Genomic DNA, 24811 nt, shown 5'->3' on the forward strand with positions numbered 1-24811 from the left:
AACTTCTTGATACTGTGATGTCCTCGTGCAGGCGCTTTTACAACGCAACCCAAATTCCGATTTTGTTCCTTGAAATTGTGAACAAGAACGAGAATTGGTTGGGGAAGTTATATGTTTACATGCAATTCCAAATTCCGTCGAATTTACTGCAACTGTCAACTTGTTTTCCAGGCCTATAACCCTTGGTGAGAAACACAAGCTTGGAAAGCTGATTCAGAAGTTACCCCCGAAATATCTTTGACCACGTTGTGGAAATGATCCTACATAGGAATGCAGCTTATACATCATCCGATGAAAATCGTGTGGATCTTGAAAGACAGGTAACGCGATGCACAGTTATCTGGTTTACGAGAACACTTTGGAGAGTGTTATTATGTTGAAGCAGTCGAGAAAGCTAGAAAGCTCGCCAAGTACGAATCCAGTGGAAGAAGTTCACTGTATCAGGGCTGAATTTTTCGTTCGCTAAATGAAGATAGCAGTCATCACTTGGACTACGAAATTTTGGTAAAAATACGCAGCATTTGCACATATAACCTGCCCTGCGAATCTGATGATTTTGACCGTTAAAAGCGCACAAGTGCATTCTTGCCGGAGCACCTCAAAGACTTAAGACAAACGCGAGACGGAGAGTTTTGGTGACCTTTTTTCGGTTTTTACAATTGTAATTGGCTTCATTTTCTGCAGAGCTTAGGTAGGGCTCGTACGTTGTACGTATTTTACTGTATACTGACCAGAGAAAGTTATGAAATGTACCAGGCAAAGATATCCAGTAATCGTAATCAGATGAGAACGAGAATTGCATTGGATTGATAAGCGTGAGAACGATACAGGCCATAATGTTTTCGACATGCTTGAGATACAAGACAGAATGATAACCTATCTGTATAAACATCAACTCCCTAAAAAAAATTTCTTGTCAAAGAAGAAATACAAGCTGCCAGGATCCTCTCCCAAAACTAAGCACCAATCTTACATTTAAAACGAACCACGCCTTGGTCGCTCTTCTGCAACGTTTACTCGGATTGATCTGCCATCCAAACTCTGCACAGCAAATGGAGAACGAAATCAGGGTCTTTGTTAACTAATCGAGAGGCATCATGATAACAAATACGCAATTAGTTGCAAGGTGACTTCATTTAAATCTCTTTTATGAATTCCTAGGTCTGAGTAAACTCGGAATGCCCAATCAATCGCCTGTTATCGTAACGTCTATGTAGTTCTCAGTTTCATGGCGTACTCTACAATGGCATAAGCAGGAAATTTCAATACTCAATTAAACAGGGCAGGTCTATTACCTGTCCATCAAGGGCAGCAATGGCATCTTCCACTTCTGTCTCGCTAGAGAATGAAACAAAACCAAACCCGCGGGAACGCCCTGATTCGCGGTCATAAACTACCCTGGCACTAACCACCTTTCCATGTTCACTGAAAACCTGCTCCAAACGAGAATCATCCACTTGCCATGGCAGATTACCAACATAGATTCTGAATGAAGGTTCATTCGTTCGGATAGGCCTTTCAGGGCGCGACCCTCTAGGCGCAGCCTTGTTTACAGTCAAAGCCCTCCCACCTATGTCCTGTGTACGAACAAATGAAACATCAACACACTCGGTTTATCCAAGAGTGAAATTAACAAACCTTATCCTAAGTGGATTTGCACGAAAACAAGTTCATCCAGAATTATTTCAAAACTCATTCCTCGGCTTTATTTGCACGAAAACAAGTTTGATTACCGCGATTGAATCAATGTAATACCACTTTGTAATCGGAACCAAATATATCAACATACATGCTTTAGCTACATTTCTACTCTCTAAATCGAGCATTTTGAACATGATATAGTTCCTTTTTCGATACACAAAACCGAAACAAAGATTTGCAACTTACGTAACGGTGGAACAACTCCACAGCCTTCTCAGCTTCTTCGACAGTGCTCATAGTCACAAACCCAAATCCTCTGCTCTGATCAGTTTCCCTATTGTAAATCACCTGGTCATTGCAACACAAGAAAACAGTAACTCCAATGCTGAAATTTCAACCGCGAAATCGCAGAGAGCGAAAAAGAGACACGAAATTTACCTCAGCAATCTCAACAACTCCAGCATCATTGAAAAGATTAGCAAGCTTTTCACTGTCAACATCATAAGGCAAATTACCCACATAGAGCTTGGCCTCCTCCGGCGGCTCGGGATAGTATTCCTCTTCGCCGACCGCCAAAACTCCGTCGCCGGAGCTCTCCTCTGCTCCCTCCCCCTCAGCGCTTTCGGCCTCTTCCTTTACTTCCTCCTCCTGAGCCCAGTCGGAGGTCTGAGCCACGCGGAGGAGAGGCAAAGACTTGTGCTTTAGAGAGAGAAACGAGGAGAGAGAGGGAGTGAAGGAGCAGGAGATTTGTGCGAGCTTGGTGGGTTTTGAGAGGAGTGAGAGAACTGGGTACTGGTTTTTTTGCGCGAAGCGGGCGGGTGGCACGGCGGCGAGGCAGGTTTCGGAGATTGACAGTGGCTTCAGGAGAGCGGCGGTTGCAGAAGCCATGGCTAGAGAGAGAGAGAGAGAGAGGAGGGAGAGGAGAGAGAGAGAGAGAGAGGTGGAGGAGGGGATAAGGAATGAGAGAAGGGTTGGTTTGCAGGTGAAGGCAGTTGCTTTATTTTCTCGACGAAATCAAAGCTTGTATGACGGAAACGTTTCGGTAGGTTTTTACTGTTACTTTCACTTGCGAACGACATGTCGGTTTATTCTCCTTCAAAATTAAGGCCCAATGGGCTATCTTCGAGTATCAAATGTTGGGCCGAATCACGAAAAAGGCCCAAAACTAATCACGACTTGTCGGACAAGTTTTAAGGTACCCCTTCTCTAAGACTACCCACCTCACTTTCTCGCTTTCGCATCGTTCCAATTTACAATTTCACAGTGCCAGTTCTTCTCCCACATAAACCCTTCGGATTCGAACCCCCAATTTTCTTCCCCAAATTGCTTCTCTGCGGATCGAGCATTCAGCATCCGAACGCCATCAAGTATTCAAAGTTTCAAATTTATTGTTATTTTTTTGGTAAATTTTTTGCCCTTCTATTTTCCTATATAGCGTAGAAGATTGAGCTTTTTTTGGAATTTCATGTGTTATTTAATCAAACGAGGAAGATCTGATTCTTTGAGGTATGTTTTGATGTGGGTGTGATGCTTGAAGGGGAGGGTTTGTTGAAAAAGTCTAGGGGTTCTGTTTGTGATGTTGCCTGCAATGTGTTTGATTATGCGCGAGAGAAAGTGTTATGATTTGATTAGTTTGTGAATCGTAAAGGCGAAAGGAGGGTTTTTTGGTTTGATTCTGGATTTGGGTAGGATTTACAACCAACAACAACAAAGTCTTATTTCACTAGGTTGGCTGTATGAATCGGAGAATGCCTTTTTTGTGTCAAGTCTTCCGTTAACTACAAGCACTTTATGTCTTTTCTTAGAATCTTTTTCTATGTCTTCTAGGTCTTCCTTTACCCCTCTTTCCCTAAGCCTCTATCTCATAATCGCATCTTCTAATCGAAGCATCTGTAGGTCTATGGTTCACATATACAAACCACATTAACTGATTTTCTCTTATCTTATCTTCAATTGCGGGTAGGATTTGATTCTGAAAATTGTGGGTTTTTTGTACTTTTATGAGTTGTTTGTTGGTCATTATCGTATGCGGCTGGTTCATGGATTACATAGATTTGGTTCTCAATCGTTCACAAAGTTAGGTATTGAGTTGTTCTAGAGTCCTAACGTTGTATAAGACGTGTTTCTGTACCTTTTTTTCTCCCTCTCTTTGGGGCGCATCTTCCTGTACCTAATGCAACAGATTTTGTGGAATCGGAGTCCTAATTTGCGTTATTGACAGGTTTTAAATTCTAAGTTCTGGTTACGTGTTCCATCGTATATGCTTTTCTCCATGAAATAGTTTATGACTAGCCTTAGGGTGTGGAACATTTGAACAGTTCTTTATTATTTTCTATGGGTAGATACATGTATATTAAGGAGAATTATAGAAACCGATATTGTAGGATAGTTTTAGAGTGAATTTTGATGTGGTATTGATTTTTCAGGTTTAATTGGAACTAAAAAAGAAAACAGAAGATGTCCCAGGTGGCGGTAGATGTTCCCAAGGGGGGATTCAGTTTTGATCTTTGCCGAAGAAACGACATGCTTGCAAAGAAGGGAGTTCAGCAACCATCTTACAGGAAGACAGGAACGACCATTGTTGGTTTGATTTTTAAGGTACAAATGCTTTCCAGTGTTTAATTAGCAATTATTTCGCCACTCGTATATTGGTTAATTTTTGTGATTTATTCTTTAGGATGGTGTCATTCTTGGAGCTGATACAAGGGCCACCGAAGGACCCATTGTTTGCGACAAGAACTGTGAAAAGATCCATTATATGGCACCCAATATCTACTGCTGCGGAGCTGGAACTGCCGCTGATACAGAGGCTGTAACAGGTAAAGTCGGGATTGTTGATTAATGATTACTATGGTAATGCTTGTGGCAGTCTGTGTCGTAGCTAATTTGTTGCTCTATTGAACTCTAGATATGGTGAGCTCACAGCTGCAATTGCATCGCTACCATACTGGTCGCGAATCCCGGGTTGTTACAGCCTTGACATTGCTCAAGAAACACCTTTTCAAGTAAAGTGTTATCACTTCTCAGTTTAGAAATTGCAGGATTAACATGTATTCCTTAAATATAAGCATAGTTTAATTCTAATTCCCAACATTTTTATCCAGTTACCAAGGTCATGTGTCAGCTGCTTTGGTGCTTGGGGGGGTCGATGTCACTGGACCCCATCTGCACACTGTAAGTTCCTTCATGCTTCAGACTTTGGATGTGACAATGTATTTTTCATTTGTTGGGCCTTGCATAGTGATTTGATGCCAACACCAATGCTTCAAATTGTAGATATATCCCCATGGATCGACCGACACGCTGCCATTTGCTACAATGGGTTCTGGTTCTCTTGCTGCGATGGCCATGTTCGAGTCTAAATACAAGGAAGGCATGACTGTAAGTTAGCATCATATGAATTGAAAATTTAACTTCTTTGAATGGTACTATGAATCTGTGGATGGTGGATACAGATAATGGACAACCTTAATTACTGTTCACTCCTAATTAGTATTCTATTATATGATTAGTAGTAGCGAGTCAGTAACATCCTCATTTGGATTTCTCGTTCATGTGTTTACTTTGATGCAGAGGGATGAAGGCATAAAGCTTGTAACTGAAGCAATATGCTCTGGAATTTTCAATGACTTGGGAAGTGGAAGCAATGTTGATGTTTGTGTGATAACTAAGGTTTGCTGTTTCTCATCAGTATTTACCATTTGCAACGGAAAAGGGCAGAGAGTATTAATTTTGTATTAATACAAATTATTTGGTACATTTTCGTTGGCTCAGGGACACAAGGAATACCTGAGGAACCACTTGGTGCCCACCCCTCGTACCTATGTCAGTGCGGAAGGCTATAAGTTTACCAAGAAGACTGGTAAGAAACACACTTCTTTCACTTGGCTTTCTAATCATTCAACCACACATTGTCGCTCAGCGTTACACAATGCTTGTCTTGCATAACATAAACTTGATCATTCAATTTTTCTATCATATATGAGAAATTTCATGCCTCCATGAACAGTGCATTAAAAAAGTGAGTAAAACGTTTTTTGAATCTGTTGTGTTTTCTTCTGTGACAGAGGTTCTCTTCACAAAGATCACTCCGTTGACCGAGAAGGTGGTAGTGTTAGAAGGAGGCGATGCAATGGAAGAATGAAACCACCACTTCACAAGGAGCATGTGAATGTTCATGTAGTATTCAGTTTCCAGGGTAAAACCTACGTGACTTGATCCCAACTTGTTATATGTGGATTGATCTCGTTATACAGATTCAACAACCGCTATTTTATTCCTTGTGAACTCATGAAGAATTATTGGCATTTTCCAGACTCTTGAGATGTTATTAAGTTCTCGTGCTTTTAGCTTATCTTTGACGAGAAGAATGCTAGCAATTTTCTCGTTTGGACCTTCTCATTCCATTTTTCATTTCCTTTTACGACCTTACTAGTTTTCTTGATTATCCAAACTGATTAAAAAGCCGGTATGAGAGAGAGTGCCATTGGCTTGTCCCTCACACCACAATGACGTTCGTCATCTTCGACCATCTCCACTTCGATTTGCAGTCACTGCTTACCACGATCTGTTGCGGCTCCTCGAGAGAGTGTGTCGAGCTTCGGTGTTCTCACCGGCTCAGGTGTTCCTAACACCACCAGTTTCTCACTGGTTGCTGCCATTGTTGGCAGCGTTGCTCAGGTATTGCCACGAGCTTCTTCTACTTTGTGATTTGTTTTTTCCTTTGTGGTTGCGTTCGAAAAGTTGCTTGCGGCTGGTTGATGCGATTGGAGAGGCGTTTGTCGGTTGGAGGCGTGAAAGCTTGCAGATCGTGTTGGTTCCTTGTAGCAGAGGCGGTGGAATTAGCCATTGGGATCTTTGATTAGTGGTAGTGGCACCTATGTCAACGGGAATTCTCACTGGTTGGCCACTCCAGGTTCGCCAACAATGATCTTCGTTATGCAATTCTTTATCTTGACATGGTTGATGAAGTATTCCGACTGATTTCCCTTCCAAAGTTACGGGATTGTGGTTGTTCGTCCAAAGAGTTACATCCCTGACAAGACTTGTGATGTATGGATTTTACAAGACTACAGTGACGATGAATCTTGGACTAAACTGGTTACGATAGGGACAATTGAAGGCGTTGCAAGGTCATTGCATCTGTCGGGGATTTCAGCAATTTCGAGTTTACGGACCATTGCGACCCTCCTCAGAGAGCTTGGTTTCAATCATAGGAGATCAACGCGACGACCAAAATATGTTGTTTGATATAGTTAAGGAAAGTGATGATCCAACTCTTCCACAACCCTCATCTTCATGAGGATTGTTTAGTTCGTGTTTAATTTATTGACTCGTTGATTTGTTTTGTTGTTAGGTTGCCGGATTGTCAAAGAAATTTCAATACCTTCTTTTGCTTTGTTGATATAGTATTTGGCTTAGGCTTATTTTCAACGTAATACTTGCTGGATATTTCGAAGTATATGGTATGGTTCTTACCTATTGGGACCAAAACATTAGCATGTATTTTTGTCTTCTAATGAATACAACGGTGTGTTTGCAATAAAGAGCGTCGAATTTGAGCTAAGAAATACAATAAACATGGATAATAATTTGTATCGAACTTGCCTAATACACCTCACATGTTTCTTTTACTTAAACTTTTGATGCTTCAATCCATTTGCCTCCAACCTGAAATCTAATTCACACATTCTCATTGTTTTCTTCAAGTTTAAGAAATGCCAAAGTAATGTATTTTACTTTCTAATAAAGACATTGGTAATTCAATTATTATGAGGGTTTTTCGCTAGTGGATATTAGAGCCGGCAAATCAATCTATTATGTTGTTAATGGGTGATCATTCACTTTCAAATAATTTAATTTTACCATAATATGATAGTGACATTGATAATGATGATGATTGACCGGTTTAATATGGTAACTCACCACCTCCTCCTTAATGTAGATAACATCATTTATTCAAAAGTAAAAAAAAAAACATAAATTTAAAACAAGAACTCAATGACATCGCATCATATGAATCAAAAAAGTCGATCATGAACTTAAGTCGATTAAATTACGAGCCACGCAATTTAATTAATGGAAAAGTCTATGCAGATGATTTGTTATTAGTTTTCTCTTCTTCGGATACAATTAAACAACCATCATGCATTCATCGAGATCGCCTTCAAAGTCTTCCTTCTCCTCTAACTATCCTAAACCTATACACCATATTAAATCCAACGAAAAAGGGTTTCCGTTGGCGTGTGGGTGATTTATACGTTTCAAGCCCTCATTAAGTTATCTTAATTATAAAAATAAATAAATAATAATTTAGAAGAGTACAAAACAGTAATCAGGCGGGCGACACCAGCAATACAAGGACAGCGAGGCCATTTCTTCCACTTCTCGTTCTTCTTCCTCGTTTTCCCTCCGATACGACGTCGCTCTAACCATGTCTTACGACTACCTCTTCAAGTACATCATCATCGGCGACACAGGTCCCCCAATTTCTCCAATCCCTAGCTTTCTGATTTTTTCTTGATTTTTTGAATTTGTTTGTTTTGAGAATTGAGGTTTTAAGACAATTGGGTTTTGGGTTTTTGGTTTGGACTGTGCAGGTGTTGGAAAATCTTGCTTGCTGCTGCAATTCACGGATAAGAGGTTCCAGCCGGTGCATGATCTCACCATTGGTGTCGAGTTCGGAGCTCGGATGGTCACCATCGACGGTCGTCCTATCAAGCTCCAGATTTGGGACACCGTGAGTTTCTTTTCCTTCCGGTCTTGTTTTCTGTTTGGTTGGTGAGAAAATTGAGAATTGGGTTTATGATTTTGTACTACTCTTAATTGTTAATTTGCCATTTGTAAGTTTTAGTTGTATATGCCTGTAACATGAGAACATGTCGAAGATTTTGAATTTTCGATGGACCCCGTGTTATTCGTGTTTGTGCAATGGAAAAAGTTCCATCTTTTTACTGCTTTGGACATCAAAAGTAAATTTAGTTGATTCTGGCTTGTTGGGTAGGCATAGAACTGATGTTTTCGGCTTTAGTTTTCTTGTTTGCATTATGTTGGTAATTCTCGGGTGAAGTTGTGTATTCTAAGATGTATTCGAGCAGTTGCGCTTAATGTATTTAATTCCAGACTTGGCGGAAAACCTGAGTTCGTTCTAGGATTCATACAGCCAACCCAATTAATGGGATAAGGCTTGGTTATTGTTGTTGTATTTGTTGCTGTTTCTTACTAGTGCTATGAATATGCTTAACTTCTGAAGCAAGGATCCTTGATTTTGCATTTCAGGCTGGGCAAGAATCTTTCCGATCAATCACTAGGTCTTACTACAGAGGAGCAGCTGGAGCACTTCTGGTCTATGACATAACCAGGTGGGCGGGTGTAAATTGTGTGCGTTTGTAACTTATGTCAGAAATGCATATGAATCACATACCGAACTTACGGTTGTTTCAGCTTGGTACCCAATATTTTGCTTTGCGTCCTTTTTCTATTTAACATTGTGCGTACAATATTTGTAATATATCAGTCTTCCTGTTGCGCAAATTAAGAAGCTATTCTAAACTTTGTGTGGTACATATTTATAAGTTGTTGCAAAGGCAATTGGAAGTGACATTTTTTGAAAAGATAGGAACCCCTGCGGATGCATATGTTTGTTTTCCACAATTCTGTATATATGACTCAACTAAAGACAGGAGTGTTAACAGATGTTTTGCTCCCCAGGAGAGAGACATTTAATCATCTTGCAAGCTGGTTAGAGGATGCCCGGCAGCATGCAAATCCTAATATGACAATCATGCTCATAGGGAACAAGTGTGATCTGTCTCACAGAAGGGCTGTCAGCAAAGAGGAAGGAGAGCAATTTGCAAAGGAGAATGGGCTTTTGTTCTTGGAGGCATCTGCAAGAACGGCACAAAATGTCGAGGAGGTGATGTACCCTCAACCAATTCAAACCAGTATTCTAATTCAGTGTATTGTATTTGTTACTTGTGATTGACATGCACAATTTAGAATGTTTAAGCTGATTAAGTAACATATTTTCAGGCCTTCATAAAGACTGCTGCAAAGATTCTTCAGAATATTCAGGAAGGCGTATTTGACGTATCTAATGAGGTAACTGTCCATTCATTTGTCGTGGGAAATTGAAGGTTATGAGAGTTGGGACTTAATGCATAATTTTTCTTTTAATTACGTCCTGAAAAGGGATGAGTCTGCTTTCTTTGATCTCGTTAACCATAACTAACTTACTGCATCATCCGATCGTATAAATTTGACCTTGTAGCTTCCATCTAAAGCTTGAAAATTAAGGTTTTTGTGATGTTTGCAGTCATCTGGCATCAAGGTTGGATATGGACGCCCCCAAGGTCAATCAGGCACGGGTGGAACGGTTGCTCAGAGAGGCGGATGTTGCAGCTGATTAGAACCGGCTCTGTATTATGTTCTTTGGACATACTCTCCCAACTGTCATGCTGCCACTTTGTGAAAACATTGAATGCTGCTACTTTGTGAAAACATTGAATGTACAGATCTAAGTACTTGGATAGATTTCATCTTCTTTTCAGGGATTCAACCGTTTTAAATGTTGAAATATTTCTTAACAGTGGTATTCCCACGTTGGAAACATCGGTTAAAGTTGTGTAACTGTTCTTTGTTTGTCTGTCTAATTTCCATAAACGAACGTGATGGCGTGGTTATTTTTCGTTATGATCCCCGATGTAATGCAATGTGAGGTCGCTGGAATGGCCGGTGGCACGTCGGTGCCGGTATTTGTACCTTAAAATTGCCTTGTTGATTAGTTGTTTCGACCTTGAAAAGATTAGCTCCTAAAATGTTTGAAATGTTGAGGAGAGTTTCCCAACTTATGGCTCATGCGCAAACATAAATCGTATGTGTTAATCACGTAGAACGCGAAAGTTTCGAATCGAAACCTTACAATCCAAGAAACAATGCAAAGAGAACAAGATTCAACCATAAAAGGTCCGCTATAAGATTTGACTCCAAATAATGTCCTACAAGTTTACAGCTCCTCCAGTTGAGGTATGCCAATCCATGAAAATTTTGAGCACTATGAATCGCCAAATACCTGCAAACGGATCACGAAATAACATACAGTAGTCAACCAACAGATAACATACGGTAGTCAACCAAGAAAATACGTATTATACGAGCAAGTATTAAGCGACGGATCAATAATTAACATACGGTAGTCAACCAAAAACACGATGCTTACCGATGACAGTACATCTTTAGAGAGCCGAGGTTTGGTTTTTGCAGCATTATTTGCAACAGGTTTCTTCTGTCGGAACCTGCGAATTACCTCATGTTCCGGCTGGCTACTAGGGAGATCGGGATTGCCGCCTGAATCTTCTTCGATCCTTTGCCTCTGTTAGAGAAGATGAAACCGATTATGTGTAACAGACTAGCTATAGAGACTTAGAGAGAAGGTAAAATGTCAATACAAATTGAAGACAGCTGCACTAAAACATATTCCTCTCCTACTTTTTCCATCAAATGAACCCTCTGCTTAGGATACACGAAAAGTACCTTCATCAATCTTTCATCGATGGCGCTCAAAGCACGGGACTTCTCAACTTTAGTGAGATAGAAATCACGCTCCTTCTTAGCAGCAGAAATTTCTAAAGCTAGTTTTTGCTCCCGAGTGGCTTTCTTGTAAGCTGCAATCAAACATTGCCGAATCAAGAACCAAGTAACGATAACGAAGCACAATGACAAACAAAAACCCAATCGTTAAGAGTCCGTACCAATCTCTTCAGTAAGATTATCCCACTTGAATTTACTCAAATACTTGATGTTCCAAAGATCATAGTAGAAAGATGATCTCTTCTTCCCACCTAAACATAACAAAACAACCACACAGTAGAAATCTTTCTGAGAAGAAGAACGGGAACACGCGCGTCGATAAAACAAGCTGTAAGACGTAAAATCCTCTAACAAAAGATTGTAATTTTCACATAATTACCTATCTGTTCACCATTTAACATATTAGCAACTCTCTTAGCAACCCTTTTGTCAGAAAATTCAACCCACCTGCATTTGCAAATAATTAGCGATTCTACGACATACCCGTCTGAAAAATCAGATTTTTAATCGAATGAAGAAAACCAGTTTAATGCTTTTGAAGACATACCCTTCTGAAAAATTTTGCCTCTGAAATTTACCAGCTTTGATTTGAACGTGACCAGAAGAATCTTGGGGTGCAAGATAAAGCCTCTGTATCTCTCCGTACTGAGAGAGCATCTGGCGAAGCGTCGACGGATCCATGCGCGGCGGAATCCGACCCAAGTAGCAAACCCCTCGCTGCTTCTCATCCTTCCCGCCTTCCTTCATCGATTTCTTCCTCTTGTTCTTTCTCTCGATTTCCATTCCCAATTTCCCGCCCTAATTCCGTTCCCTTAAACCCTAAAACGCCGAAGAAGAGTGCGGCGATTCGACGGCGGTGGAGCTCTTGCTCTGCTGCTCGGTCTCTTGGACTGTAACTCTCTCTTCTTTGTCTTCCTAAAACGACACGCACCGTTTTGTTTCTCATTTATTTGATTGGGCTTTTACTGTTTTCCCGAAGGGCCCAAACGATAAGGCCAGGCTTTGCTGAAGGGGCCCAAAAGGTTGGGGCTTTGCTCAAGGGATGAAAGTGAAACCGTGTGCTTCTAAGGGAAAACTATAACGCAAATTTACTAATTAACGTGTTATAATACGAACGAAAGATGGTTGCTATGCTTTTTTACCCCCGATATGTTACGAAGCTAAAGTGCGGATAACATTAACATATAGATGCATGTATTGTAACACATATCGCTACTGGTAATGTGGTCGCCACACCGACAAATAGCTCGAATTCGTAGTTTCAAAACTTCAAAGAGAATTGAGCTTAACATTGCAGGAGGAAAAAATTTCATTATTCACACCACCCTTCAAGCATCCAGAAAAAAATTAACGATTAAACTTCAAAACGCGATGTACCCCGGCGTTTGGTAACCCTGAGCGTTCGATACCAGGACAAAACGATGCCTCGTTTCCTTTGAAACAACATTAATGTCACTAAAACAGTGAAAGTCCACGAAATAACTGCTCCTCGGAGCAACTTTCGTCATTGTTTACCTAATAGGTCGTCCAGGCCCCCTTCTGTCGCGAAGGTCATTGTAAGTCTTCGTAACATGTTGCAGTCGTGGATCGTCTTCAGGAATCTCACGTTTCTGCCATTTCAGAAACAGAAACGAAGGAAAAATTTGTCAAAAACACGACAAAGATGGCGCATTGAGTCCAATTACTAGGATTTTTTGTTAATCAGAGATGTATAAACTAGTAAATCAGAAGGCCAGAGACTCACTTTTAAGCCCTTGTAATATGCTTCTACGGAAAGAAATTGCGGAACTATTTTACGTGCATCCATCAGGTCCCATATATAGTTGGCAACGCTATAACCTCCGGTCTGCAAAAAAGAACACGAAAGATTTATAGCAAGACAACCAAAACTAATGCAAAATATAGAGACCCAGAACAGGTGAAGAATTCTGTCATTCTTTATAGCAATATAGCAACTAGAGATAACTCTTAAGTTGCGCACCTCGTCACCAGCAGCTGCAAGGAGAAGATCACTCCCCATTTTCGGACTCAAGAAAAAGCTCCGGGAGTTCATATTCACCTGCATTGGAACATGAAAATCATAAAATGATTTTGACTGAAGCCATGATTTGAAATATCAAAAACTTGATTTAAGAATTAGAAGTCGTGCAATAGACCAACCATACCAGTGTTTCTTCGGCAATTTTCATTCCCTTGGGAGTATATCCAATCATGGCCCCCTCCACAAGCGTCTACAGAAACATAGTTTAGCGTAAATTAGGGTATACATCTGAATGATAAAAAGACTAAGAACACATTAAGTGAACAATATATTAGTTTTGTTTGTCAGAAATGCTAAAACAAAGCATCAGAACACAATAAGTTATGATAAGAAAAGACTAAGAACAAACAGAAGCTAGCCAGACAACACAAAATCAAAGGAACAGTGTCTATATATGAGGAAAGAAAGTGATGTTTCATGAGTCATGACACGAAAATTGTGTTTGTTGCCTAACGCACCGTATATAGTTCTACTACAGGAGGCTTTCCTGACTTCATATAGTCTTCAAAAGTTTGAACACCACGGTCAATGTCCCCTGAGTGTAGATAACACCTGAATAAAAAAAATTAGCAGTGAAGACAAAACGGACACAGAATGAATTGAGGTTATATTAATGCACGAGCAAGACAATGCCATCTTACTAAAACACGTAGTGCATTCTGATCAAAATTTTGTAATAAAAAGTTACTTACCTCATTATTTGCAACACAATAAATAAATCAGGAACTTTTCCGTCCTTTGCTAGCATCTCCCGAAGAGCTTCCATCACCTAGCATAATTAACAGAAGTGAAGACATAAGAATAAACTTTTATGGCAAAGGGAAAAGAGAAGGGAATCTTATTAAGTAACTTAATTTATGATGGTATTTTTTATCTGGAAACTCAAAAATACTTGCAATAAGTGATCAAAGAGGCTAGTTTCAAACCATACGGTAATTCTTCATATTTTGATTTGCTACATGATAAAAGAAGATAACTAAATAATGCTAGGGAGTATGAATCATGAGAGGCAACAAGCTTTGTCATAAAACTTAAAAACCATTTAGTGCAACATCCATGCATAGAGTGTTATATTGTCATGCATGGATATGGGTATTGCCCGATAACAAAAGAGTGAAAGTACAATATCAATAAACCAAGAAAAGAACCAGCAAGCAAACAAAATACACATGGTTTTTTTGGTGGCGTTAAGCTGAGATAATCGAGATGTGAGATATTACCTCTACATTCCGGAGGTCTGCGCAAGCATTGAACGCAGCATGATACACTGTTAGTTGCCTATTCAGAAACCCACCCCTATGAGAATATTCAGCAGTTGGCATATTATACAACTCTTCTTCCGTTACACCCATCATCACATTTTCAGCAGTCATACTTGATCCTTCAACTGATGACCACTCTTTTGACCGCTCAACAAACTCTATAATCTTTGTGCAAAAGGAGAATATAAGAGAACTTTGAACAGAAACAAAATGAAAGAATACTAAGCAGAGGGGAAACGATTAAATATTTACTTTGGTGCCGAAGTCATCTGGTAAAGGGGTCTTGTTCCTAAGTGCAGTTACAAGTCCAGCGTAGCAGAACCTGTTTAGTCCAAGACCAGCAGCAGTCATGTCACGGACAATTGCATACCTGCATCAACAACGCAATGCACATTAACCGCAGGAGGAAAAATTAACCATTGGAACAACGAAACAAGCACGGAAAGCCAGAGCATAAAAGAAGCAGCATACACTCGATCTAATCGGCCAGTAGCTGCACACGCATTGAGCAGACACATGTAGGTCTGTACCTTGGGTGACACTTCATAGTTCTTCATGTCTTCCAGAATCTATTAAAATATATCACATCAAGACATACCCACATTCCCTTGTTAATGATCAGAAGGGCTAATAAACAGCGATAATCCTAAAGCACATCACTTTATGGCATACAATAACCAAAAGGAAATCAATTTGACGACCAGATATCGGTTAACAATCCAACAGAATTTAGCGGGTTGGATCTAAGCCGCTTGAAATGAAATGTATACTATGCATCGATGTTCAATATAGCAGTAATCTTATAAGTAGGCAGTAAAAAGCCGCACCTGAATCGCTTGATCAGAGTGCTTGCACTTCCCACACAGTGTGATCAGAATGTTGTACATGTTAACCTGCGACAACCCAATCGAATCAACATCCAAACACTCGCATTTCCGATATAACGAAACGAAAACGCTGATACAAATTTAAACAAATGACATACATCAGGGGCCAAGCCCATGGATTTCATCTGGTCAGCGAAGAAGAAAGCGTCCTGCAAGCTCGACCCTTTGAGGGTGCCCAGTATGAGCGACCGGAAGGTGTCCTGATCGGGCTGGACGCCGTCGAGCATCATATCCTCGTACGCATCCCTCAGCAGGAAATGCTTCCTCTGAGCGGTGAGGGAATTGAAGACACTGTTATACTCCGACAAGTTGTTGGCGTAGTTCCTCTTCGCGTATTCCTCCGTCTTCACCGCCGCGAAGTACCGCCGTCCCAGGGCTCGCAGCGCCGGCCGACACTGACCTGCAGCAGCGTGATTTAGTATTAACATTCAAATCTTAAGGTCTCTGGCTATGGAGGAGATGGACTGTACCAGTAATGGATTGAAGGAGTCTCATCGTTTGCTGTTTCTGACTCGCTGTGTGACTCGGTGAGTGAGTAAGTGAGCGAGCGAGACGAGTTACTCTGTTTCTAAAACCCCCCAAGTGCGCAAACCCTCTTCCCTTTCCGCCTCCGCCGTTTCTTTCGTTCGCTGGCTTCAACAGCTAAACGCACCGTTTTTCATGCGACTTTTGCGACTTGGGATTCTTATGGACTACATTGAAATGGGCCTGTGTATTAAAACTCCTTATGTTGTCGTGGTCTATGAAGCCCAAATGCCGAGCTCAAATTAGGCCCGTTTGGTAGTTGGGACTGGACACAATTAGGGTTTGGTTCCGTTCAGTGCCTAAATCGTCAATAATGACGTTTTTATATAACGATATATTTACACTAAACCTTCGATAATCATTTTATCAAATTGATACTAACCAAATACCATTGGTTTAGATCTTAAACTACCTAAAAGAGAATTCGAATTTTAGTGCAGAGTATGAATCATGCGCTCATCTCATTGGCTCGCCTCACCAAAACCTAGCCATTGAATGGCCAGATCTTTTTTTCTCTTGAATAATTCAGATTTTTTAATCCGTTGACTACGGATGCAGAGATTTAGAGAAGATCTCAATTCTTAATAGATATAGGTTTATTTATGAATTGATTGATGAACTTCAACATTGTCATTACTCATTGCCCTACATAGGTAGCAATAAGCATATATTTATTTATAGGCCATAACATGCAACTCCCTGCTGCCAAATCCCTTTCATATTTATTTGTGTTGGGTATAAACTCCAAAGTATACAAACAGTGCATGTGCATAATAAAATATTGATTGTTTTGATTCATTTAATCGAAGAGTTGGTTGTGATTAAAGGAAAAGGATCCTCGCCGGATTCTTTTGTTGGGATCTGGGTAATTCATCAATCATGATCGTTTATCGTACATTGTGCGATCAGAAATTATTTAAAATTGAATATAAATAGTATCTAACGAAAATTGATCGCACGATGTATGATGAACGGCCGTAATTGATGCATCCCCCGAATCCTTACAAAGAGTATCCGGCGATGATCCTTTTCCGTGATTAAATCCCAATTGCAAATTGCGAAGTGCCAATGTCCCATCTTACCGAGAAATTTAAGAGTGTGCCAAGAAATTTAACAGTGCACCGAGAAATTTAACAGAGTTAGTTGTGATTAAATCCCAATTGCAAATTGTGAAGTGCCAATGTCCCAATTGCAAATTTCTTCATTTTGTCCTACAATATTAAGGGTAATATTAGGGAGATCAAAATTTTAAATCAACTTATCTAAACCAAATAATGTGGTTGTTGATGATTTGATTATTAATTAAGTGTTGATTAACGTGCTTATTTCTTGTTAATAACACATCATTTATTTTGCAAATTTGATTTAAAATTTTGATATCGCTAACATTATCCTAATATTAAAGGAACTTACATAATCACTTGTTTAATGAATTTTTGGTGTGATAATCTTTGTATTTAACCATTAATAATTAGTTTATGTAAATTGGCAGAAATCTTTTGGTGTACCTAGAATACAAGGTAGTACACGACTTGTTATAATATAAGTGAAAAAGATATTAAAAAATATAACTATATCGCCTATTAAAATTTCTCGTAAATTGGTGAGAGTCATTTCCCTTAGGGACCCTCAAAAATTCAATTGATAATAACTTATATGTATAATCCAAGTGATCAGATAAACACAATATTCTAAATTAAGTAGGATCCGATTCAAATTTAAATAGGATTAAAGGAGCGAGCACACTCTTTTTATTAACTAGCATAACTCAAATTTGCATAATATGTTGGAATTTGGTTGTATTATTAAGTGCTTATGAGCGTTATACATAAGAACAACCAATATTTGGGACCAAAAAAAGCTAAAAAACCTATCAATATTAAAAACAATGCTGACCCTGAAGGAGTGCAGGTGGTGCCACTATCAGTTCTGAAGGGATTAGCGCACAAGCCCCAACCTACGCCTCAATTTTAATTTAAAGAACACAAATGTAATATAACAAGTACTCTTTGATGTATGACCGAATGGATTAAGCAATGTTGTTGCTAGGGAGGGCATAGGGTTTGTTGAATTGAAGGGAGTGATGAGTAGGAGTGCCCTTGTTGTGAAGGGCCTTCAACGAGGAAGGGTTGATCTGCAAGAACAAATAGTTTCCAGCAAAAAGATCACCAAAGTGTGACTGCCCTTCTTTAAATCTCCTCACCACCTTTGCATACAGAGCAGAAACCGCCTTCACCTTCCTCCTCAAGAACAGCAACCTCCTCAGGCTCGGAACTTTGAGCTTGAACGATCTCCTCCGAATGTGAGCCCTTCTGAACGATCTGAACCTGCACCAACTAGTAGTAGCTTTGTTTGTCCTTGATCTCACCACCACTCGGTTCTTTTCGAAATCGAACTCGTCTTCGTCGAGATCGTCGTCATGTATGAGTCTTTGGTAAGCAGGGAGCTTGGTGGAAGAAGAAGATGAGGTCATTGGAGAAAACTTCAAATGTTGTTTGGATTTGGATAGGAATTGTGAGGGATATGAGGTAATGGTGTTTGTGTTGAGTAGTTGGTTTCTTTCTTTGGGTTAGGGATAATAATGTGATGGACAAAGAAATAGGTGGTTCGAAGAATGCATTCAATGAAAAAACAAAGTGGTCAGTTATTTTGAATTTGCATCCTCTTCGGACGTCATTGTTCAGAGCCTAAGAACCAAGAAATTTGGACCGTTAAATAAAAAGAAAGAGAGATTCGGGGCCTTGGCTTGTGTAAGATGGGTAGCAGAATAAATTAATGGGACCGTCAGATTTCCTGCTCCTTAACCGCAGGGTAGTGAAATCCATGGAGGATCTTTGGCCAATTATTTTTTGGTAGCAAACAAGCAAAGCATTTAAGGTGGTGAGGTGAAGTTAATGCTATAACTAATACCAACCCTTTCATGTATTGGTATAGCGTGTAAATTCACTCAAATTATAATACACGTCAAGTACAACAAAATTTTCTTCTAGGGTTATTCCACAGGTGTAATCAGTGAGAAGAAGCTTAGCAGTTCAACTAGAGAAGCGACCAGTTGGTTCACTCAACCTCGACCTAGCACCACACGTGCCCCACGTCTGGAAGGATTCAATGCCCAACAACTGACTCCTCCCAGAATTACGTTATTAGAGCCGACCGACTCAGAAATGGTCGTCATTGTACTCTGGTGCACATCATATCAAATTTATGTCCTAACTAATATCTCGTTCACTCATGTTATAACGTTAATACTTATATTATAGTTTGTAACACGTAAATTAGTAATAACGATAACACGAGGCATCATCATATATAGATAAAGACAACCCAACTTTAACAACACTCGTGTCACCGATTTGAAGAAACGTGACACCTCATCCACTCTTTCTCTTTCAAGCTTCAATCCACCACCGATGGAGATAGAAAATGACCATACCAAAGACATGAACCCCTTATTTCCACAACTTAGTCATACGTGTCAACTACCAACTACCAGCAATTTTTTTTTTCCCTTTTCTTTTATGAAAAAAAAATAATAATAAAATTGCCTCAAACAATTGTACAAAATCCTTGAGCCACGAGTGAGTAAAATTATAAGGGAGTTTTAACGAAAAGCCACGGTACTGTTCATTTTAACGAAAAATCATATTTTTACACTAAAAAGTCAAACCTGATATTATTCCCTTTACCTTTTATTTTGTCCTTATCATTAAAATTCAAAGTTTTCAAACATTTTTTATTAGTTTTCCTAAATTATAAAGCCTCGCTTGGTGGATCAACCTGAGCAGAATTAGACTAAACATTGAGTACTGGGGCAAAGATCGGACTTTGAGTCATATACCTTTTGACCCATGTCAAGTTAATTCAATTTGTACTATTCAGGCCGTGGACCTAATTAAGAGAAATATCGGTAGAGATGCCCAACGAGCCGTTTGAAGGAAACTTCTCACAAAAGTATAGCAACAAACCTATGCCAATTTTGGCGGACCGTGCTCCACCTTGGTGAACTGTATTTTGATCCTACTCAACTCCACAGTAGTCCGATAGGTGTGAGAACTCTCCTAGTTATACAACTCTACCGAAATCTCTCTCTCTCCGATTAGTTCCAATCAAAACATGAAACTTTAACAGCGACCCTTGCTCAATTATTTGAATTTTTGCTTATCCAGAGAAATTTTGCAATATGTTAAAAACATAGTCCGGTACATGCAATTAGTTGAATTCATTTTTTCAAGTTTCCAACCAATTGTTTTACTACACTTAATGTATCAAACCGTGTTCCCAACCCATTGAAAATCTCTATCCATCCACAAGAAAGTCCACCTACGTGAAAAAAAAACAAGACCGGCATCTACAGAGCAGCAGTCAAATTACAAAACTGTAGAGACGGCAGCACTTCACTTCTTTTTCAAACAACCAAAAAACATCACCAGAATATTCACTCACATCTGGATCATCATCATCATATGCCGGATTCAACCAATTACCAAACCTAGTAAACTCCTGACCACCTAAAGCAATGGATTACAAAGAATGTGATTGAAAAAATAAACAAATACACACAATGTCAGCCAACTCCGGCATGAAAGCACGTCGTTAATACAGTTTTATCCGGGTTTGGATTGCGCTTCGGCATATTGGGCACGACTGAAGATCTTGTCCGCATTCGCAACATGTCTGCACCGAAAACATAACACTAAGAACACGGTACTAAAAATATGATCGTCTCAACTCATCTTGAAACTATAGTTCAAAAATGTACCTGATGCCCGCAACCAAAGGCCATGTCTTTCGGATTCGTAAGGCAAATGGGGCAAACCTGTTCAACACCATATAAAATGTTAACCCGCGAGAGTGCTACAAACCCATCAAAACAGGATTTAGAGGTGGCTGCTGAGAAGTTTGCATCCCTGGTTATCATAGGTAGAACTGGGAGCAGGTGGAGCTGTACCAACGGAACTGCTGTCTCCATAATAAGGAGGAACACTTGGGTCGTAACTGGTATGGGAAGGTTTTGTGAAAGATGGCGAACTGAAACTGGTAGCACGGGAAGTTTTTGAGCTGCTGAACGATGACGCTCCATACACAGGAGGGGGGAGAGGAACCCTCTGGGGAATATCGCCCTTCCGACCACTGTCCATTTCAAGAAGAAGAAATTTAGTAAAAAAATTACGTAAACACAGGTTTTCAAAAAGGGTTTAGAGATGAGAAATAAGGACTGCATTGTTACCCCAATATATTGAGCTCTATTGTTGCCTTATACTGAGCAGGAATTTCCATCAAGGCTGCTAGAGCAAATTCCGTCTCCTTTCTTGACGGTGGCACATTCTTTGACATAATTTGCGTAAAATTCACAAACTACAAACAACAAAACAAATGTGCTTCCGATTAAGTATTTTCCAATAATCATAAACAAAGGATCATGAGTCACATAAACAAAATTGTATTATTATGCTGAGAACTTACTTGGAAATTATCAAATGCCCGAGCAGGAATATTGTCATCAAATTCCTTCATCATGTCCCAGGGCCCATCTCCAACACCAACTAGAATAATTGATAGAGGGAGCTTACTGTGATAAAATAAGCGTAGCAGATAAATAAGGGCCGGTCAAAAAACAACATATATTTAGAGAAAGAGGAAGGGGGGTTGGGGGAATATCACACCTTGCAGCAACAATGGCATTAACCGTGTTCTGTTCCTGAGGGCTCAGCCTGCCATTCTCAGTATCAACGCTTCTAGTTACCTAAGACAAAACCATCACAGTACGTCAAAAAAAAAAAAAAAAAAGAAGGGAAACTTGGGATTACAATAGAATATTTCCACTTGCAAGCCATCGTAAAACAGGACACAGGAGAGCAAGGATAAGGAAAGCTCGTTATACAACTTATGATCTAAGAAGTAGCTAGTGCAGCCACCAGTAACAGATCTAAAGAAGATGCTATTATTATTGCATAACCCGCATGTCTGACCGACCTCTTAACTGATAAAGTTTTTCATGATTCATTTAGAGCAGTGACCATTAGTGTGTTTTGAAACTAAAAATACGAAGCCCACTCCTGAACTGTGCTAGACTCTAAAACCCAAAGGCAAAGAATTTTGTGTAGATTAAACAAGATTATAGCATGGGCGCATGTCTGACCCTCTAATTGCATACTTCACTAAGTACAACAAGAATAAGGCAAGTTACCTGGCCATCTGCAATTATCAACAGGACATGGTATTGGCCAGCACTCTCCTCAACGATGGTCATGGCCTGTTCAATTACAGGTGCAAATGAAGTCGGTCCTGCCAAACATGATAATAATGTAAGATGACTGATTAGATGATATAAATGACCACGTCAAGAAATAAGTACTTGGGAAGCAAGAGTTAAACCTGCAAGCCGTAGCTTGGGAACAATTTCCTTGTAGCGAGTCAATACTTCCTCAAATCCATTGCAATATCTATCATCATAGAAACTAAACACATCTTGATCATGAGTTGTCGCTGCAAAATGAAAAAGTAATGATTAATATTCCATGTTTGAAAGAACAAAATCTTAGACAAACAAATCGACATTATTATGAATAAAACCTTACCATCCCCAAAGCCGAAACAGGGAATGAGATTATCCTCATCAAAAGCAGCCAAGGTTTTTCCAATAATGGATATCGCATGTTCGTAGGGATTTGGCCCATTCCCAATGTGATGCAAGCTTTTTCGGTTAAATGACCTCGCACCTGTTTACACAACCAATTTCAGTATCTTCCACATCAACAACTACAACATACACTAAATTATTATATGGGATTAGATATTAAAGCGCTTAACCTGTCCATTCATTGCTCTTTGTGAAATCAATACCAACGATAAGATTGGAAGACTCAAGACCAGCACGCGCAAGAGCCTCTGTCACCTGAATACAAGTACAGTTGAGTCAACATAATTAAAAATCGTAGGCAATTAACAAAACTTCAACCAAAAACAGGGAAGCTTGCAGAAGTTTCTGCCGCTGCAGCGACAATCTTACTTCCTCCAGGGAATGGTAATTATCAGCAATTCTGGAATATCTCCTATCAAACGTCTTCTCCTGAGCCCGAGGGGCCGCAGGAGCACTATACACGGGAGCATAGTAAGGCTGTGCTGATTGATAGGATTCCTGGGGTGGTGGTGGATAACTCTGACTTCCTTGACCATATGGCGGTTGAGCATATGACGTTGATTGACCTCCAGGATACCCGCCCCATGACGAGCTCGAACGAGAAGATGAATTCTGCCTATAGCTCCCCTCTTTTGAACTTCTCCCACCCATTAACTCAAGTCGGAAGAAAACCCCAAAATCTAAAAGGAATCCTCTTTCCCTTCCTTCACAATGCAATCAACCAAACGACTCGAAATCCACACCTACAAAGCAGCCACAACAAAACCCAGAAAACAAAAACTTGGAACTCCAATCAGCACCTACAAAGCAGCCAAAAAAACCCAGAAAAACGAAAACTTTGGATTCAAAATCCGCACTTACAAGGCAGCCAAAACAAAACCCAGAAAACGAAAACTTTGAAATCAATCCCGGCGGGCGTATATATATACCAAGAAACAGAATGCGGAATAGGTAAGGATTGGGAAGTCTCTAAGAAAGTTCGTATCCAGTTTTGCAAATCTGAAAGGGTTCTGGAAGGCTCCAGGAAACGAAGTTGGACACGACTCGGTCGTGCAAAATCGAATTCACAACCGACTCAAACGAAAGAGCCCTACTCTGCTAAGTTTTCTACGTTTGCCGAAATTAGGCGCCAAGTGTCGCCTTCCACCGCAAGCCACAATAATGTCAAAAAGGAAACATTTTTAATTTCTCACCCACCAACCCAAAAACTCCCCAAATCAAAACGTATCGACTTCAATCACTTATCACAATCCAAAAACAGAAATTCATAAATTCTCAAAATTTAAATCTAAAATACAAGAACAAGAGGGAAATACCGAACCGTCCTCAGGAGAATCAGAGCGACATTGTCGAACACACTTAGAGATCTCGATCGTACGTACCTGAAGAAGATGGAGGGCTCTGAAACATGGCGAGCAGTCGCCAATGGAAGACTTGCAGTGGTGAGAGAGAGAGAGAGAGAGACTGAGTTGGTTTAATTAGTAGATTAATGGGGTGTTGGTGGATCTAATTATTGGATTATAAAATATGATTAGAAAAGTGGGAAGCTTTATCTCTACTTTTCTGGGTTCTCTTTTGAATATTTGAATATTCGAGAAATCGGAACCAGAGGAAAATCGGGGGCTGGGCACATGGAAGTTTCGCCGAAGTGGGTACCGCAATAATGGCCGTTACTGTTTTTGGATTCGGTTTTTTGAAAACGGAAAATGGAAAGCTTTTCGGGTTCTGTTTTTGAAAAAACCTGTGATTTGAGTCCACGGAAAGGATGTGGATGATGATGAATTGCGTGGTTTTGTTTGTGGCTGCGACTGTGACCTCACATCCTCAAAAAGGATAATGTTTTCGTTTTGGTGCGTGCCGTCTTGTCTATTCAGTTGTGATTAACGTGTATCGTTCTGCCTATCATGTCAAAATTGAAATCATTTTATATCGTATGTTTGTTAGAAAAAATGAATGATTGTGACAACAATTAACATACTTTAATAAATAGGATTTTATCACAAATAATTTCTGAAATTAACTCTTATCATCAAGATGATCTATGAAATTGAAAATCAATCAATGTAGTTCTTGTAAATAAGTGTGGTAAATCAATGTAGTCATTATATTACAATTCTGTTAAAATTTATGTTAAGTGCTGATGTGGCACATAAATGGGCCCCATAAGTTTTTTTTTCTCACAAATGGTTCTTGAAATTGGCCCACGACATCAAAATGATCCCTGAAA

General features: G+C 39.8%; 7 protein-coding genes across 11 annotated transcripts; 2 read left to right on the forward strand and 5 right to left on the reverse strand.

Moving 5' to 3' along the window:
- Positions 1 to 765: 765 nt before the first annotated feature.
- Positions 766 to 2687, reverse strand: LOC114822586 (28 kDa ribonucleoprotein, chloroplastic-like). Its single transcript, XM_029097223.2, has 4 exons — positions 2080 to 2687; positions 1888 to 1989; positions 1296 to 1577; positions 766 to 1041 (listed from the first exon to the last, which is right to left on the reverse strand). The coding sequence occupies exons 1-4, from the start codon at positions 2527 to 2529 to the stop codon at positions 976 to 978; spliced, it is 900 nt and encodes a 299-aa protein (XP_028953056.1). The 5' UTR covers positions 2530 to 2687; the 3' UTR covers positions 766 to 975.
- A 132-nt stretch (positions 2688 to 2819) lies between these two features.
- Positions 2820 to 5995, forward strand: LOC103432018 (proteasome subunit beta type-7-B). Of its 2 annotated transcripts, none has more exons than XM_008370186.4 (9): positions 2820 to 3008; positions 4068 to 4239; positions 4319 to 4460; positions 4550 to 4646; positions 4746 to 4815; positions 4918 to 5022; positions 5215 to 5313; positions 5416 to 5503; positions 5709 to 5995. In XM_008370186.4, the coding sequence occupies exons 2-9, from the start codon at positions 4099 to 4101 to the stop codon at positions 5783 to 5785; spliced, it is 819 nt and encodes a 272-aa protein (XP_008368408.3). In that variant the 5' UTR covers positions 2820 to 3008; positions 4068 to 4098; the 3' UTR covers positions 5786 to 5995. The 2 variants fall into 2 exon arrangements, with proteins under 2 accessions (XP_008368408.3, XP_008368409.3); XM_008370187.4 differs by having other exon boundaries at positions 2850 to 3043.
- A 1702-nt stretch (positions 5996 to 7697) lies between these two features.
- Positions 7698 to 10269, forward strand: LOC103416953 (ras-related protein RABB1b). The gene is made up of 6 exons (XM_008355162.4): positions 7698 to 8120; positions 8241 to 8380; positions 8920 to 9002; positions 9352 to 9556; positions 9673 to 9741; positions 9956 to 10269. Exons 1-6 carry the CDS (start codon positions 8075 to 8077, stop codon positions 10043 to 10045), a joined length of 633 nt encoding a protein of 210 aa, XP_008353384.3. The 5' UTR covers positions 7698 to 8074; the 3' UTR covers positions 10046 to 10269.
- Positions 10270 to 10501: 232 nt separating this feature from the next.
- LOC103432020 (pre-rRNA-processing protein ESF2-like) lies at positions 10502 to 12152 on the reverse strand. The gene is made up of 6 exons (XM_008370188.4): positions 11777 to 12152; positions 11609 to 11676; positions 11391 to 11480; positions 11173 to 11303; positions 10859 to 11011; positions 10502 to 10711 (listed from the first exon to the last, which is right to left on the reverse strand). Exons 1-6 carry the CDS (start codon positions 12010 to 12012, stop codon positions 10694 to 10696), a joined length of 696 nt encoding a protein of 231 aa, XP_008368410.3. The 5' UTR covers positions 12013 to 12152; the 3' UTR covers positions 10502 to 10693.
- Positions 12153 to 12497: 345 nt separating this feature from the next.
- LOC103425797 (pentatricopeptide repeat-containing protein At4g35850, mitochondrial-like) lies at positions 12498 to 16104 on the reverse strand. The gene is made up of 12 exons (XM_008363897.4): positions 15890 to 16104; positions 15518 to 15819; positions 15360 to 15425; positions 15004 to 15101; positions 14785 to 14902; positions 14491 to 14697; positions 13963 to 14039; positions 13729 to 13822; positions 13395 to 13460; positions 13211 to 13288; positions 12974 to 13075; positions 12498 to 12839 (listed from the first exon to the last, which is right to left on the reverse strand). Exons 1-12 carry the CDS (start codon positions 15912 to 15914, stop codon positions 12741 to 12743), a joined length of 1332 nt encoding a protein of 443 aa, XP_008362119.1. The 5' UTR covers positions 15915 to 16104; the 3' UTR covers positions 12498 to 12740.
- Positions 16105 to 17973: 1869 nt separating this feature from the next.
- LOC103404249 (uncharacterized) lies at positions 17974 to 18417 on the reverse strand. Its single transcript, XM_008343141.4, has one exon. The coding sequence runs from the start codon at positions 18415 to 18417 to the stop codon at positions 17974 to 17976; it is 444 nt and encodes a 147-aa protein (XP_008341363.2).
- Positions 18418 to 20144: 1727 nt separating this feature from the next.
- Positions 20145 to 24306, reverse strand: LOC103404250 (E3 ubiquitin-protein ligase RGLG2). 4 transcript variants are annotated; one of them, XM_070816791.1, is made up of 12 exons: positions 23967 to 24306; positions 22954 to 23384; positions 22755 to 22839; positions 22523 to 22663; positions 22320 to 22430; positions 22132 to 22229; positions 21608 to 21687; positions 21408 to 21513; positions 21172 to 21299; positions 20851 to 21074; positions 20704 to 20759; positions 20145 to 20618 (listed from the first exon to the last, which is right to left on the reverse strand). In XM_070816791.1, exons 2-12 carry the CDS (start codon positions 23233 to 23235, stop codon positions 20538 to 20540), a joined length of 1392 nt encoding a protein of 463 aa, XP_070672892.1. In that variant the 5' UTR covers positions 23236 to 23384; positions 23967 to 24306; the 3' UTR covers positions 20145 to 20537. The 4 variants fall into 4 exon arrangements, with proteins under 4 accessions (XP_070672892.1, XP_070672895.1, XP_070672893.1 ...); XM_070816794.1 differs by having other exon boundaries at positions 22954 to 23327; positions 23967 to 24285; XM_070816792.1 differs by lacking the exon at positions 23967 to 24306 and adding an exon at positions 23514 to 23652.
- Positions 24307 to 24811: the final 505 nt, after the last annotated feature.

Source organism: Malus domestica, chromosome 17, assembly GCF_042453785.1.
Source record: "Malus domestica chromosome 17, GDT2T_hap1".
NCBI lineage: Eukaryota > Viridiplantae > Streptophyta > Magnoliopsida > Rosales > Rosaceae > Malus > Malus domestica.

What these genes read in the sequence shown, in the direction of transcription:
- LOC103404249 (XM_008343141.4), bottom strand. Translation starts at nt 18,417, where the DNA reads ATGACCTCATCTTCTTCTTCCACCAAGCTCCCTGCTTACCAAAGACTC.
- LOC103416953 (XM_008355162.4), top strand. Translation starts at nt 8,075, where the DNA reads ATGTCTTACGACTACCTCTTCAAGTACATCATCATCGGCGACACAG. An exon ending in CGGCACAAAATGTCGAGGAG is followed by an intron (nt 9,557 to 9,672) that starts GTGATGTACCCT and finishes ACATATTTTCAG; the next exon opens with GCCTTCATAAAGACTGCTGC. An exon ending in TATTTGACGTATCTAATGAG is followed by an intron (nt 9,742 to 9,955) that starts GTAACTGTCCAT and finishes TGATGTTTGCAG; the next exon opens with TCATCTGGCATCAAGGTTGG.
- LOC103432020 (XM_008370188.4), bottom strand. Translation starts at nt 12,012, where the DNA reads ATGGAAATCGAGAGAAAGAACAAGAGGAAGAAATCGATGAAGGAAGGC. An exon ending in AGGCAAAATTTTTCAGAAGG is followed by an intron (nt 11,677 to 11,776) that starts GTATGTCTTCAA and finishes TTGCAAATGCAG; the next exon opens with GTGGGTTGAATTTTCTGACA. An exon ending in TCGATGAAAGATTGATGAAG is followed by an intron (nt 11,012 to 11,172) that starts GTACTTTTCGTG and finishes CTTCTCTAACAG; the next exon opens with AGGCAAAGGATCGAAGAAGA.
- LOC103425797 (XM_008363897.4), bottom strand. Translation starts at nt 15,914, where the DNA reads ATGAGACTCCTTCAATCCATTACTG. An exon ending in ATTGTGTTGCAAATAATGAG is followed by an intron (nt 13,823 to 13,962) that starts GTAAGTAACTTT and finishes TTTTTTATTCAG; the next exon opens with GTGTTATCTACACTCAGGGG. An exon ending in CATATTACAAGGGCTTAAAA is followed by an intron (nt 12,840 to 12,973) that starts GTGAGTCTCTGG and finishes CTGAAATGGCAG; the next exon opens with AAACGTGAGATTCCTGAAGA.
- LOC114822586 (XM_029097223.2), bottom strand. Translation starts at nt 2,529, where the DNA reads ATGGCTTCTGCAACCGCCGCTCTCCTGAAGCCACTGTCAATCTCCGAA. An exon ending in TGGAGTTGTTCCACCGTTAC is followed by an intron (nt 1,578 to 1,887) that starts GTAAGTTGCAAA and finishes GTTCGTACACAG; the next exon opens with GACATAGGTGGGAGGGCTTT. An exon ending in TTGCTGCCCTTGATGGACAG is followed by an intron (nt 1,042 to 1,295) that starts GTAATAGACCTG and finishes TTTGCTGTGCAG; the next exon opens with AGTTTGGATGGCAGATCAAT.
- LOC103432018 (XM_008370186.4), top strand. Translation starts at nt 4,099, where the DNA reads ATGTCCCAGGTGGCGGTAGATGTTCCCAAGGGGGGATTCAGTTTTGAT. An exon ending in TGATACAGAGGCTGTAACAG is followed by an intron (nt 4,461 to 4,549) that starts GTAAAGTCGGGA and finishes ATTGAACTCTAG; the next exon opens with ATATGGTGAGCTCACAGCTG. An exon ending in ATGTTTGTGTGATAACTAAG is followed by an intron (nt 5,314 to 5,415) that starts GTTTGCTGTTTC and finishes TCGTTGGCTCAG; the next exon opens with GGACACAAGGAATACCTGAG.
- LOC103404250 (XM_070816791.1), bottom strand. Translation starts at nt 23,235, where the DNA reads ATGGGTGGGAGAAGTTCAAAAGAGGGGAGCTATAGGCAGAATTCATCT. An exon ending in ATAGAGCTCAATATATTGGG is followed by an intron (nt 21,075 to 21,171) that starts GTAACAATGCAG and finishes TGAAATGGACAG; the next exon opens with TGGTCGGAAGGGCGATATTC. An exon ending in TTCTACCTATGATAACCAGG is followed by an intron (nt 20,760 to 20,850) that starts GATGCAAACTTC and finishes GTGTTGAACAGG; the next exon opens with TTTGCCCCATTTGCCTTACG.